We start from the raw sequence: 13,369 nt of genomic DNA, 5'->3' as shown, positions 1-13,369 counted from the left end.
CATTCTGGAGTTTTTAGATAGTGGCGTTGTATTTAATTATGCTTTCCTTGTCCTACAAATACCACCGTAGGCTGTCTTAATATATAATTGTACAATATACTAGTGTAATAGCACTTCTCACTACAAAAGCACATTTTGGGAGCAAGATCTTTTTTGTTTTGTGTCTGTAAGGTGCTGAGTTGTGGATGACTGGAATGGTTTGGTGACATCTGTTCTTTTGCTTGTCTTCCCTAGCTCTGGAATGCGGGGACTGGGGCTCTGATGCAGAAACTGCCCACCGACCTGCCGGTCCTAGATATCTGCCCATTTGAAGTGAACCAGACCAGCATGCTAGCCACGCTGACTGAAAAGATGGTGAAGGTCTACAAATGGGAATGAACCAGGGTGCCAGCATTGCGAAACCCCCACCAGCTGAAACTTTTGTATGAGTTTTTTTTTTCTTTCTTCATTTGCTGGTGTCTGAAAAAATCGTAACAGAACATAATGGAGTATGCGCTTGATGGGTTGGTGCTCCTTTGGTAGATCACCTCTGCCAGGATGAAGAGTGCGCGTTTGGCCCATTTTTTGAATACAGAATCTGGTGAACGACGAGCCGTCGGTGTCTACTTTACCTTTCTTCTACAAGTGATGGTCTCTCATGCATCTCGGCACCCTCCTGGCTCTCCCTAGTTCTGCCTGGAGGAGTAGTCTTATAGAGGCAGACTGCGCAAGAGAGTCCATCTGGCCTCCCTCGTGACTGTGACAAGTGAATTCACGAACAGTGGGAACCTCAGACTTTCCTGTGTCTCAATACATTCCTCGCGACTCCATTCGTCTCTGAGCTGACATATTCTGGAAGGTTCGGTGACATCATCAATCTTTTGTGCTTGGTTGTGGCTGTCGCAAAGGAATACGTGCCTGAGTGCAAGAGGCAAACTCGTTCCCTCCACAGGGTGCAGGTTTTACACTGTTGCTTCAAGCTTTTAAGTACGGACTAATTTTAGCAATCGGTTGCATAGCAAGCTGTTTCAGAATTGCAATCCAAGTTGTGATGCTGTTTGTGAGGGAGATTGGCAACGTGCCTTTCCCACTTTGTCCTCGCACATAGAATCCTAGCACAAATGTCGTCTTTTACATGTTCGCTCTTTCTTCCTGCCCATCCCAAATCCAGACATTCCTGGCTTCCCGTTAGCAGAATGTCGAAGCCAGTGGGCCAACTGCACCAATAACTATATTGACTGCGCACAAGTGAAACAAATGTGCATGTTGCTTCACATGCACCAAAACCATGTTTTCATGAATTAGGGCATCAGATCAATGACGTTTTTATTCATTTATTGGGGGAAAAGCTCCACTTTTTTAAGCAAAACGGGGGAACCTAATGTGGCCTTGTAAAATATTACAATCCATGAAAAGGAATGTCTGTCGGGCCTACGCCAGTGTGCCAGATTCCCTTCGATCCCTCAACCAACGAGCAGTCATTTCAGTAGACCTTAGCGGCCACAACGCATCAAATACCTTACTCCTTGGTGCTATGGTTTCCTCCTTGGGATATCTGTGGGTTTTTATTATTATCTCACGTTTCTTCTAAATCAAAGGTCTATACGGTGCTGAAACTAGAACTTTATATGTCCAACAGAACACTCGCATTATGCGTTTTGTGAGCGCCTCTTGCCATTGTGCTGCAAACAATCCAAGCTTAACCAGTGAAGTCCATCCGATTGGGTAAGGTGCTTTTTCTCGTCAACCCCGCCTGAAATAGGGTTTGCACTTTTATTACATAGTTAACTATTTGCAACGAGCAACGTAAAGCAATGAACATAATCTTGAATGTGGTACAGCGAATCCTTCACCTGTAAAACGGTGTCCCTTTAAATACAATTCCTGTAAACAAAAACTTTCTGCACACTATGTAAATATCATGAGTCATTGTAAGTAATTATTCCGTGGGCTATAGAGCGGAATGCATGTCCATACTTACCCTTTCCTCTTTGCAACTCCAAGCTCTCCACCTTATCCTTTTTGTACTGTAAAACCTTTGCTTGGCCGACACACTTCCTTTGGGATGCTTGTTCAACAAAGCAAACTAAAACTGAATAGTGTGTCTTCAATGGCTGGAGTCTTTGTACATTATTTCTGTGTTGTTTATGTGTCTATCCTCTGATGTGTTGCGAAGAATAAAGAATTAGTTTAAGCTTTACTTTGATCTTTTTTGGAGTTGTACTTGGTATGTTTGTATAGAACTTAATTTGAGCTTCCTATAATAGCGAATGTTTTAATCCACCCAAGATGTTTTATTATTTGCTGAATCATGAACCTGTATTGTGCAGTAGTAGTGTATGCCTACTTCTCATCCATCTGTATGGAAAAAAAGAGGGAGTCCATCCTGGGGGGACGTTTTCTCTAATTATTTTTCTCTAAGTGCAGAAATGGTTGGCTTTTGTGCACACATTATTGCGCCACTGTCGAGGCAAGCCACTTAGTGAGCATGTGGCCACTGTGAAGAGTTTTGAAGGACATTTCCACTTCCCCAACTACTGCAATTCTTTACAAATCGGTGCAAAAGGTGCATCTTGGAGCACTTTTTCCAAAGATATAGGCTTAAAAAAAACATTGTGATTTATAAAGAGTTCACCGACCAGACCAAAACTTCAAGATTGGCCATAGTAACTAGCAGAAATACATCCAAGCACAAAAAACATTGTATGCTCAGTATAAACAAGGTTTACTTGTGACTATCCATTTATCGACACGGCTCATAGACAATGCAGTTCTATGTGTTTTAATAGACTTCTATTTGAAAGTCTGCATTTTGTTTGTGCACTCTGGGTCAACATGAATTTAATATTCTTTTTTAAAAAGAGGGTTCCTCCTATCCCCTCGGCCACACCCCTAACCATCTGCCCTTACTCTCACATGTACATGTCTATGTATATGTAGTTTGACGATTTTGACCAAAAGTGCACAAACAAAATGCTGCCTTTTTAAATGCAAGTCTCAGGAAAGCCGTATTACGAGACAATGCAGAAAGTGGTTTATGCCATTGGGATAAAAACACTTGTGTTGTGCAAAAAAAATATCACTTATTATAACTGATGTAGCTGGCAGAATGTTGCAGCATGATACATTATTTTCCAGATGGAATAATGGCAACTCGAAGGAATGTGCCTGAAAACCTTCCAATAAGAGGTTATGTGCCACTTTAATGACGTCATTTGGGGGCCAGGAGCACATGCCTCTCATTTTACCTCCCTAAAAACAGGAAAAAGTGTCCAACAAAAAGTAGAGGAAAAGTCAACGGAAAATGGGAAACCATTAACATATAGCAGCCTACCCCCTGCTTCTACCCAGGATGGGAGCTCCACCGATCTTTTTAATCCCGGACCTTGAGAGCAGTAACCTAGGAAGGAACTCTAATAATATTACTGTCTGATTGCAAGAGGAACTGCAAGGGGAAAGAACATCTTTTAATACATATAGTGTCTATTGGCAAAGCTCATTACTTTTTTTATTCCCAAAAAACATTTGATTGTAAGTAGGCCGTAAAATCTTAGCCCTGCGTTTAACCTTGACATAAGAAGTGAAAAGACGAGGCACATAATATTTCCAATGGTTTTGCCTTCACCTCCTCACAAGCGTTCTAGACTAAATGCAACAAGCGCCTCGATGCGGTTTCTTAGGAGTAGCAGCAATGCTATAAGGTTAAACAGATGGAGTTCGGCCCCTTTACAGAGGCACCCAGCAAGGATGTCCACTGTCCCCTATGCTTTACATTATTGCGGCCGAGCCTGTAGCAGCATATCTCCGACAAGAATACAGTGACAGAGGCATTGAACTGGATGGGGTGACTCACCTCGTGTCCATGTATGCAGATGACATGCTACTGTACCTACACAATCCAGAGCACCTCCTGCCCTACATATTAGAGACCGTAGATTGTTTCCATAGACTTACGGGTATTAGGATTAACAAGGACAAGTCTTGCCTTTACCCCCTGGCTGCTTTGTACAAAGAGGAACTTAGATCCCTACCCCCACTAGACCTTAAATGGCAGGCGACATCCTTCAGATACCTGGGTGTCACCATACACCGCAACCCCAACACGGAACATATCCTTAACACAGTCAGGGCCAGAGATTCCCTTGAGAAGTCCATGGTTTTTTGGGGTAAACTCCCCCTCTCGGTGGCAGGGCGGGCAGGTCTTCTCAAGATGGTAGCACTCCCCCGACTATTACATTTCTTCACCAATGTCCCCTTTAACATTCCCCCCTCATTTTTCAAAGACCTGAACAAACGCTGTAGGAGATTCCTCTGGCAGGGAGGTAGGCACAGAGTGGCGCTGGAAATTCTCCAAAGACCCTTTGAGAAAGGGGGGCTGAAAGTCCCTAATTTCGAGCTATACTACCTGGCTAGCCAGCTTAGGCACGTGACGCAATGGATGGCAGACAAAACCACCACGGATACCCGACTTCTCCAACCGGCCCTGCCTAGATTCCTACTTCGGGATATACTATGGGTTGAGAAGGAGGCTCTACGGCATTACCCTTATCTGGCTAAGCTCGGGACCCAACTCTGGAGGTGTGCCTGTGGAAGAGAGGGGTCGGCAGACCCACTCTCCCCGCAGATTCCTATTGCCGCAATCATGGCTAAACACCCATGGGGGCACACGGAAGTACGCACCCTATGGGAGCCCTGGGGGGTGGCGGTGCTAGGGGACCTCACTCGTGAGCAGGAACTGGCCCTGAGGCTTAAATGGCTCACATCGGCGATCAGGCCCCGAAGCTGGATCACGTTCCAAGAGGCGGGAGTTACCAGCCACTTACTCGTTGAGGATATTTTGGGATCTCCCAGGCCTAAGCTTGAGTCCAATCGTTCCTTCTACCGGGTCCTATCCCGAGGGTCTACCCGTTGTTAAGTAAAAGTCATTGTGCCATTACTCTTCAGGTCACAGACTTCACAAACTGGTAAACCAAAAGAAGATGGCACATAAGGAGAGCGCAGGTACATCAAGGGATCATTCTTGAACAATTCCCAAGGTGATGAGATATATATATGATATGATCTGGCATTTATAACGCGCCTGAACTTAAGTGATGGCTGCCACTGGTCTCGACCCTCACATCTGCGACCCAAGATCACCGGCCAGTTCTTCGCCGGGGGAGATGGCTAGAAGACTTGGACTGAGAGGTTGTGAATCTCCAGTGCCTCTGCCGCCAAGTGTACCTCAAGGATTCTTTGTGCCTCATTCAGGTTGTCATTCCAAATGGCTCAATTCTCGTCTGACCTCATCTACACCTACTTCATGTACACCTATGTCTTGCACGACTTGGCATAGGCCGCTGTCTACGTCGCCATGGATTCCTCCTCCTGCACAACAAACACTGCGTGGACTCGCCATCCAGCCTCTGACCAGACCAGAGGACCATTCTTTCTACAGGTTTCAAACCTTGATGCGGTCCAGAGCCATGACAGAGTATTTTAAGGGAATTATTAGTGTGTTGATGCCTCACACTCATCTCCAGTTATCCTTGGCCTCCGGTCATGCCTACGCCAACTATGACTACAGTGGCTCCCAGCCTTCCTCTGCCCCGATGACCCTCCCCTTATAGCCATCAACACCGGCTCTCTGTCCCTCTGCCTGCACCAGAACCATTGCAACCCCCTGCCTCTCCCAGAGGTCCTATTTCCTCAGCAGCCATCTGCTCAGACCTCTGACCTGACCACCAGGGCAGGAATTCATTGAGTGAAACTGAGAATGCATTCCTTATGGCCTTCCACGAAAGAATGCACGGCCTGGCAGAGTTCCGGGGAGGTCCCACACCTGGAGGACTGCAACAAGACTCGGGTGTCCTCTCCAAGGTCTTGGCCTGCAGATTTTCCAGTTGTTCCGGAGTATGCATTCAGAAAAATGTTTTGCTAGAAGCTTGCAAGATCTAGCAGATAACCCACTCGGTGCAAGCACCCAACAGGAGACTTAAGCCTCGGTGCAGGCCCCTCACGTTGAGAATTTGTGCCACACCTCTTACTCTGCAGTGTCTATGGTTTACGCTAAGTCTACTACTTTTGGCAGTAGTTCTTCACTTGCATTACTGTTCATGGCTGACAAACCTCTGGAGGTTTATGGTCGCATGCTCTCTGCCAACACCTCTTTGCTCTCCAGGCAGGCAGATGGCTGCCCTTAATCAAAATCTTTAGGGGAATTGGTGTCGTCCTTGCTTTCCTCCTCCTGAGAAACAGCAAGAGTTTAAATAAGGCATGATGGGCAAGCTCACTGCTCAGGACCTGCTGGAATCTTCTGTTCACATTATATAAATTCCTCCCATAGAGGCATGGCATTGGGCGACGACATGTGCAGGGTGGCTTGGATGCATACAAACCAGTTTACACAGAAGATTCAAAACAGGATACTGGGCATGTCCTTAGATGGTCAGGGTGTATTCCATCCCTACACGGACAAAAAGTTAAATAAAAGGAAAACTGCTACCCAGACTGCAAAGTGTCTTGTGGTCCGTGTCAAGCCCGGACATAAATCCTTTCCACAGTCTTCCTTCTCCGGGCAGGGCCAGGCAGATGTCCTTTGGTGGATTGTGTGCTTACAACATTATTAGAGGAACCGGTAAGGGGGATTATACCGGATACAATCTCAAACTTGGACAAACAGAAAATCCCCTCTTTAAAAAATGTAATGCCTCTGGGTTTTGAGAATTCTTTTACTTTATCTTTATTTGTCAGTGAGGCTATGAAAGTACACAAATCATGACCATAACACTCACCTCGTATACAATGACAATTGCCAGCCAATTCCCCCATCCCTCCTCTGCGCCCCTCCACGCCCCCCCCCCCCCCCCGAGTCATGAAAAAGCCGCCCATAATAACAGCCCTGAGGCACATTCCGATGTCAACTGCCTCTGAGCTAGTTAGACTGCTTAGTTGACCTTTCTAAAATGCTCCTGCGTCCATTAGTGGCCCCCTCCAAATCTTTTCCCCAGCGGAACTATATTGGCTGCAGAGAGCGGTAGGTGCTGGGGCCTGGGTGCCAGATTCCTGTAAAGTGAACATTCTTGTGGAGGGGGGTGCACTGATTTCAATCGAGCTTCTTGGCGGTGGGCAACTTCTGATTCCAATTCCTAGTATGCCAGTGGCCACTCTTTGATCCCTTAATTCAATACGGATAAAATCATAAGTGCTTCCCTTATAGCATGATCTTCTACAACTTTTAATGTCCTCTCCAATTAAAGAACGGCATCCATAGACCGTAATGTGTGCACTTATTTATTAGGGATTCGCTTGCTTTTGCTCTCTGTGCAGGGATTCCACACCCACCCCACCCCTCCTTCAGACCCTCTCATATTTCCACACTCCATGCCTTGGCCTTGAGCATTTTGTGATTTTTAACACTATGGGTAACTGTTTTTGAGACCGCTCTGTGATCTACATCATCAGCCCCACCCCCCAGCTTGCCACCCTGGGGATTGTGCCAAGCCTGTTAGGTCCTCTGCCTTGTAGGAACCATACCTAGTACTAACTGATCTGGAGTAAACCCCACCATGTTGGCCTATTGGGCATGCCAATGCTTGACCAGAGCCTGACCAGCTTTCAAGTTTTCAGTTGCTTCAGTCATCAAGAGTAAAATCCTCATCCTGAGGCCTAGTACATAGTCAGTGACACGGTCTGGCTTTAGGGATGGAGCACTTTCCAAACCGTCTTTGATCAGGGCCAAAGGGCCTCTGACAGGATGACCATAGATGAGCTCAAAGGGGCTGAAAACCACTCCAACTTGAGGTGCCTATCTAGAAGGCAAATAGAAGGCATGGTAGTAGAGGGTCCCACTTTCCTCCAGTTAAACTTCTCTACCAGCCCATTTATTTGAGGGTGGTAGGCAGTTGAGAAGGTGTAAGTTACTCCACAGTTTCACATGGTCTGTATGTAGTGGGACATACAATGTGACCCCCTGTCGGAGATTACTTCCTTAGGGCAGTAACAGTTCTCATTGGTATTGCCTCAATATATCTGGTAGCATGGTCTTCCACAACCAATAAAAATTGGTTGCCTAAGGAGGTTGGAAGGTCTAGGGGACCAACAATGTCAATCCCACCCTCTCAAAAGGAACTCCCACCACTGGGAGGGGCACTAAAGGTGCCACATTCTTGGATCCACTTTTGCTAGAGGCTTGGCAGGTGTGGCAGCTCCTATAATGTTTGCCAACATCTGCACCCATCTTGGGCCAGTAAAAGTACAGAGAAAGCCTCTTTCAACCGCTGCAGTACTAGCCCCTGTGTCTTTGATGGCAGGAGTCTCCTGCCCATCTACATTTACACTGTCCTTGTAATATTCTTTTGTGTTGTCAGGTTTTGTATTATACACATCTATATTCTGTTGGTCCCACGGACAGTAAAGAAACACTAGCTTGAACTCGATGGGTTCTTCAACTATTAGGTGAAAGTGAGTACTTGTCATTTGAGCTTCATCCTCAGGAATGAAGGCTAAGGAGACGGTGTGGACCCCTGAAGGTTTACCCTTGGATCTGGGATGCCCTTTCACATGGTCACCAGACCCACAAACCACTCATTTACCAAAGCATTTCTGGAATGGGGGTTTCTGGTAACCTCCCTCGGGTTTAGCTCCAGAGGTTTCACTAGACCTGTATGGCTTCCCTTGATATTTACCCTTCTGTTTTTTGTGGCTCTCTTTAGGTGGTGGAGGAATAGAATTTTCTTTACTAGCTTTCCTGTGCTTTTTCCCCTCATCTTTTTTCTGAGTTTCCCCAGAAACGTTTTGATTGGTCCTGTTGGCTATCCATAAGTCAGCAGCTTGAGCCAGTCTCTTGGGATCAAGTTCCTTAGAGTCAACCAGTTGCTGTCTTCGTTCAGGAGAGCAGGCATCAAAATATTCTCTAGTAAAAACAGATTTCTCATTCCTTCAAAGGAGTTCACTTTGTAACCCTTAACCCAACCATCTAAGTTGTTCAGGCATTCACAAACCCTGGTAGCACAAGGGGTACCATCCTTCTTTTTATGGTCCCTAAATCTCTTAAGGTATTGAGAAGGAGTCTTCTTAAATCTGTCAATGAGAGCCTGTTTTACTAGTTCATAATTTTCCCTGTAATTAGCATTCAACTCCATAATAGCATCACAACCATTAGGAGGGAGCCTAGACATGGTCCATGCAACTAAATCATTCCCACAAATATTCTGCAAACCATAACTGAATTCAAAATTACTCAACCAATCCAACACATCAAGTTCAGGATCATGCATACTTGCAGCCTTGTTTGGTAGACAAGGTATTTTAGGACTAGTAGACCCAGAAGACCCTGTAAAGGAAGCAGAATCAAGGGACATCTTTTTCATATCATACTCGTGCTGCATTTCCCTTTCTCTGAGCCTTCTCTCCTCGTCTTTGTCCTCGGACTGTACTGCAAGTTTGTTCCAGTCTCATTCTTTCAAGTGAGAGATATGCTGGGCTTACATTGTGACCCACGGGGGCCATGATAGGAGGTTGTTGAGGTACAGGAGAAGGCTGTGGACGGGAGTTGCTCACTCCTTGATGATCCTCCTCCCCTTATGACCCATTTTGCAGATTGGAGATATGTTCTAAACTATCATTTTCATCAATTTCCTCCATATCCATATTGGAAGTAGGGGTTATAGGCGTACTTCCAGGATTTCTATGATTTAACAATTTTGTCAACTTATTTATTCTTCCCTTTAAACACCGGTCGCCTTGTTCTACATACATCTTTGAATTGTTCTATTGGAAGTGCAGTAAGAGACTGTTCCTTAAAATTATCACTTTCTGGTATTATTCTGTTACAGGTTTACTTTACTTTTTGGTGGAGCTAGCCTTGTGGATGGCAGTAAAACCAATAGTCACTGTAATCCACTCTACACCAATACCACCGCCTGCCACCAGTGTTTGGTAAGAATTTGTAGAGTCCAACTGGTGTGGGACTTGAAAGACCTATCTCTTGGTATTAGTTAACCCACCTTTTAATATAGGCCTGTAATACACAGGTTGGTAGGGTGACTGAGCAGCCAGGCTTATCTTAAGAGGGGTAATGTGAGCTATAGAGCTGTACAATGAAATCAGTAAATACAGGTATCCAATTAAACACTTACACACTTAAAAATGTAGTATACATATGTATTTATATATACACAAGGATAATTAGACAATCTTTAAAAAACAGCAACTAATAGTAACATTAATCCCAAGGTCCAGAAGGGGGCCTTTAGGGAACCAGGACAGCCAAAGTCAATGGGCTAGTTCAAAGTTCTGATGCGCTCTTAGAAAATGTTTTTAAAAAGTCAGTAGTTCAAATAGAAAATCACAGAAGCTCAAGAGAAGCCACCTTGAAGAAGCACAAGCTGAAAGGCCAGTGCAGGTGAGTTGAGGTCAACTCAAAAGAGGGTAAAATAGCACTCCCCAAGTTAGGAAGCATCACAAGTGTCAAAAGGTGGATGTACCCTAAACCCCACAGCACCTGTGAACTGAAGAATTTGTTCCTGCTGGATGCCTTCCTGTTGGAGTGTAGCAGAGCCTTGTTCATGGTCCTTGGTGATGGTGACCAAAGGGAGGATGTCTGTAGGGCTTGTGCGGCAACACTAGAGAGAGAGAGAGAGAGAGAGAGGAGCTCTTCAGCAATGGATTCTCCTTGATTCAGTGGCCTTTTGTGGTTTTGGTGCTTTTTCTGAACTCGAAAGAAGAACTAACCTGGTCCTGGACTCTGGTGAGGGCCCTCTGGATGAAGATTTCCTGCTTCTGTAGAGTCCTCTGGATGCCCACGAAGGTTTGGCTGGATTCGCACTTCCAAAGACGATGACTTCAATGATGGTCAGTAGTCTACGGATATTGGGATTCTGCAGCCTTGGAAAGTCACAGCATGTCGGGGGTTGCGCCAAAATGAAGCTCATCTTAAGGCTAGTTGGTCCCAGCAGCCCAAGGGAGGAAGTCGTCCCATACAGGTCTTCCCAATCGAAGCGAAAGCGGGGTCAGCACAGCTGCAGGGCTTCACCGGGCACTTCGCTGTCCAGGAGGGTGCCGCTGGCATCTCTTCGCATCTTCATTGGATGTTGTCCTCCAGTGGTTGACTCTGCCCCAAGTCCCAGTTCCTAGTCCCAGTTCCCATTCATTCACAGGCCTAGGGTGTCCATCACCCAGCAGGGTGGCTGTCCTCCTGGACAGCCAGCTGGCCAATCAGAACTGGTTTCACTCAGGCACACTTAAAAACAAAGAACAGGGTCGTTTCGGGACCCACCCTCACTTCCTGCCTTTCCAGACACACTGGATCCTGGGCAGGTTTCAGGGCTGAAGTCCGCCAAAGGCAAAATGCACAAAGGACTCAAACCTGAATCAAACAAAGTAAAAGCTCACAAGGAACTAACTGACAAGAAATTGTGAAAAAAGAAGGCAGGGGCCAGTTTGAGAAAATGGGTACCCTTTGGTACTGTACTGCAGCTAAGGGATCTGCCTGCAGATACATGGCACAAGGTAGTAAAAAAGAAACCACTGACACCAGCTATTCAAGTTCGTGTAACAGAATGTTCCATGAGAAGTGGGATAAAGGAGTTAACATGTAACCCCGCAGCACTACACATGCAGTGATGTGTGCTTGACCCAAAAAAAGAAAAAGTTAAGTAAGACGGGAGTCGTCTTACTATTTTTGTGAACAGTAGTTCACCCAAGAAAATGTATTTAAACATTAGAAGTCCAAAGGACATCTGTGGCACTGCACAAAAGGTGCTCTGTCACAAAGCAAATGCCCATGGAGTTTACCAGACTCCATTAAACGGTAAGAAACACAAAAATCCTAGTCAGAATAAACACATGAGAGAGTGAAAATAAATAAAAGTCCCACTCACTCAGGAGTTGTGGGTCTCTTAACGTTAAAGGGAATTGGCACAGAAATGAAGATTCTCCCTAACCGGGTGTAACGCTCACCTGGTTCCCACGGAGGCGCGGCGTCGAAGGCGCAGAACTCTGAAGATGGACAGGAAGGGACCCTCTATTCTGGCTTCCCTGGCTCGTTGGATACCCGCCTTAGGGTTTGGAAGGATGAGCTCTCCATCCTGCTTCTGATGCAGGGGCGCGTTGAAACCCAGTTACTTCACTGGATTGAGGATTGATGGGAGTTCAGGTAAGCTTGACTGTTCAGGTAAGGCGCTGTAAAAGTTCTGTTCAAAAGTTCAAGCTTAATAATAATGTTCGTTGTCTAATTGCAGCAAGCGCTAATGCTTATGTCTTTTTCCCCTTAGGGGCCGGAGTTCGGAGTGCCGGAGATATGGCGCTGACCCGAAGTGAAACAGTTCTGGATGAGCGCTCAGGTAATGTCTTTGCATTCGCTCATTCAATGTCTTTGTCTTTTTTCCCATAGGGGCCGGGGTCCGGAGATGCCAGGAAGCGGCAGGACCCGAAATGCAGTAGGAATAATCCAACAGGTAAGACTTAAAAGGAAACTGAGCTTTCCTTATTCCTTTTCTCCCTCTCACCTTTGTTCTTGTCTTTTTTCCTCTAGGCGCCGGGGCGTAGCTGAATCCGGAAGATCGCTGCTGAAGGTGGAAGCGCCTTGCAAAGGTGAGTAAAATGCAGCGCTGCAGCGATCGAAACGAAATGCCTTTAAAATGTCTTCCTTTTCAGGGCCGTTGGAGAAATGCGGGATGCAGATTTAGCAGGTAAGGGCTTTTCTTCTCCTATTCTCTTCCTTTCTCCCCTTGCAGGTGTTCCAGGGTGCTGGCAGGCGTGGCTGAAGTCAGGATGCAGGAGCTGACACGGTGAGCGTCCAGCTGCTAGGTGCAGAACAACGCGAAGCATGTGTGGCTGTTCGGGTGGGGTTTAAATAGCCTTGGAAGAAGTTCCTGGTATGTATCCTTCCACCAATCAGGTATGTATCCTTCCCCGACCACACCCGGGTGGTGAAGTAGTCCTACAGGTTAAGTAGTCCCATTCAGGCCTCAAGAGGGCCTGGATGAAGCGAAGCAGCAAGGTCTGCATCAGGTAAGTGTCCACCCAGGCACTTAAACACATATCCTCTTCTATGAGCCTGGCGCCTAAGGCGCCAGGACTGGGGTCCGCTATGAGCCTGGCGCCTAAGGCGCCAGGACTGAGTCCAAAGGGCCCCGACTTGGGCCCGCTGAGACTTCCCTGGGGAAAATGATGTCTGCCTCTGGGGTTGCTGGGCCCGGCCTGGCTCCTTAGAGGTAGGCATCATGACAGTACCCCCCCTCAAGGCCCCTCCCAAGGTCTTTTCCTCCGGGGGGTTTTGGTTTGTGCGGGAATCTTCGATGGAATCTTTGAATTAATCGTGGTGCGTGAACATAGTTACTGGGTTCCCAAGATCTTTCCTGAGGTCCATATCCTTTCCAATCAACAAGATAGAAGAGTTTCAACTTAA

The 13,369-nt window shown here is 46.3% G+C and overlaps 1 protein-coding gene across 2 annotated transcripts in view; it reads left to right on the top strand.

The window, feature by feature from the left end:
- The window catches only part of RFWD3 (ring finger and WD repeat domain 3), a 580,144-nt gene extending 577,965 nt beyond the window's left edge, over positions 1-2,179 (top strand). For both annotated transcript variants that reach the window (XM_069604073.1, XM_069604082.1), the window contains one exon: positions 235-2,179. In XM_069604073.1, coding sequence (XP_069460174.1) covers positions 235-378 — 144 coding nt within the window. In that variant the 3' untranslated portion in view covers positions 379-2,179. The remainder of the gene's footprint in view (positions 1-234) is intronic.
- The last annotated feature ends 11,190 nt before the right edge of the window (positions 2,180-13,369 follow it).

The sequence above is a fragment of the Ambystoma mexicanum genome, chromosome 1p (assembly GCF_040938575.1).
Source record: "Ambystoma mexicanum isolate Mex_15411 chromosome 1p, UKY_AmexF1_1, whole genome shotgun sequence".
Lineage (NCBI taxonomy): Eukaryota > Metazoa > Chordata > Amphibia > Caudata > Ambystomatidae > Ambystoma > Ambystoma mexicanum.
Note: the sequence above shows the minus strand (reverse complement) of the source record. Positions and strands in the feature narration are given on the sequence as shown.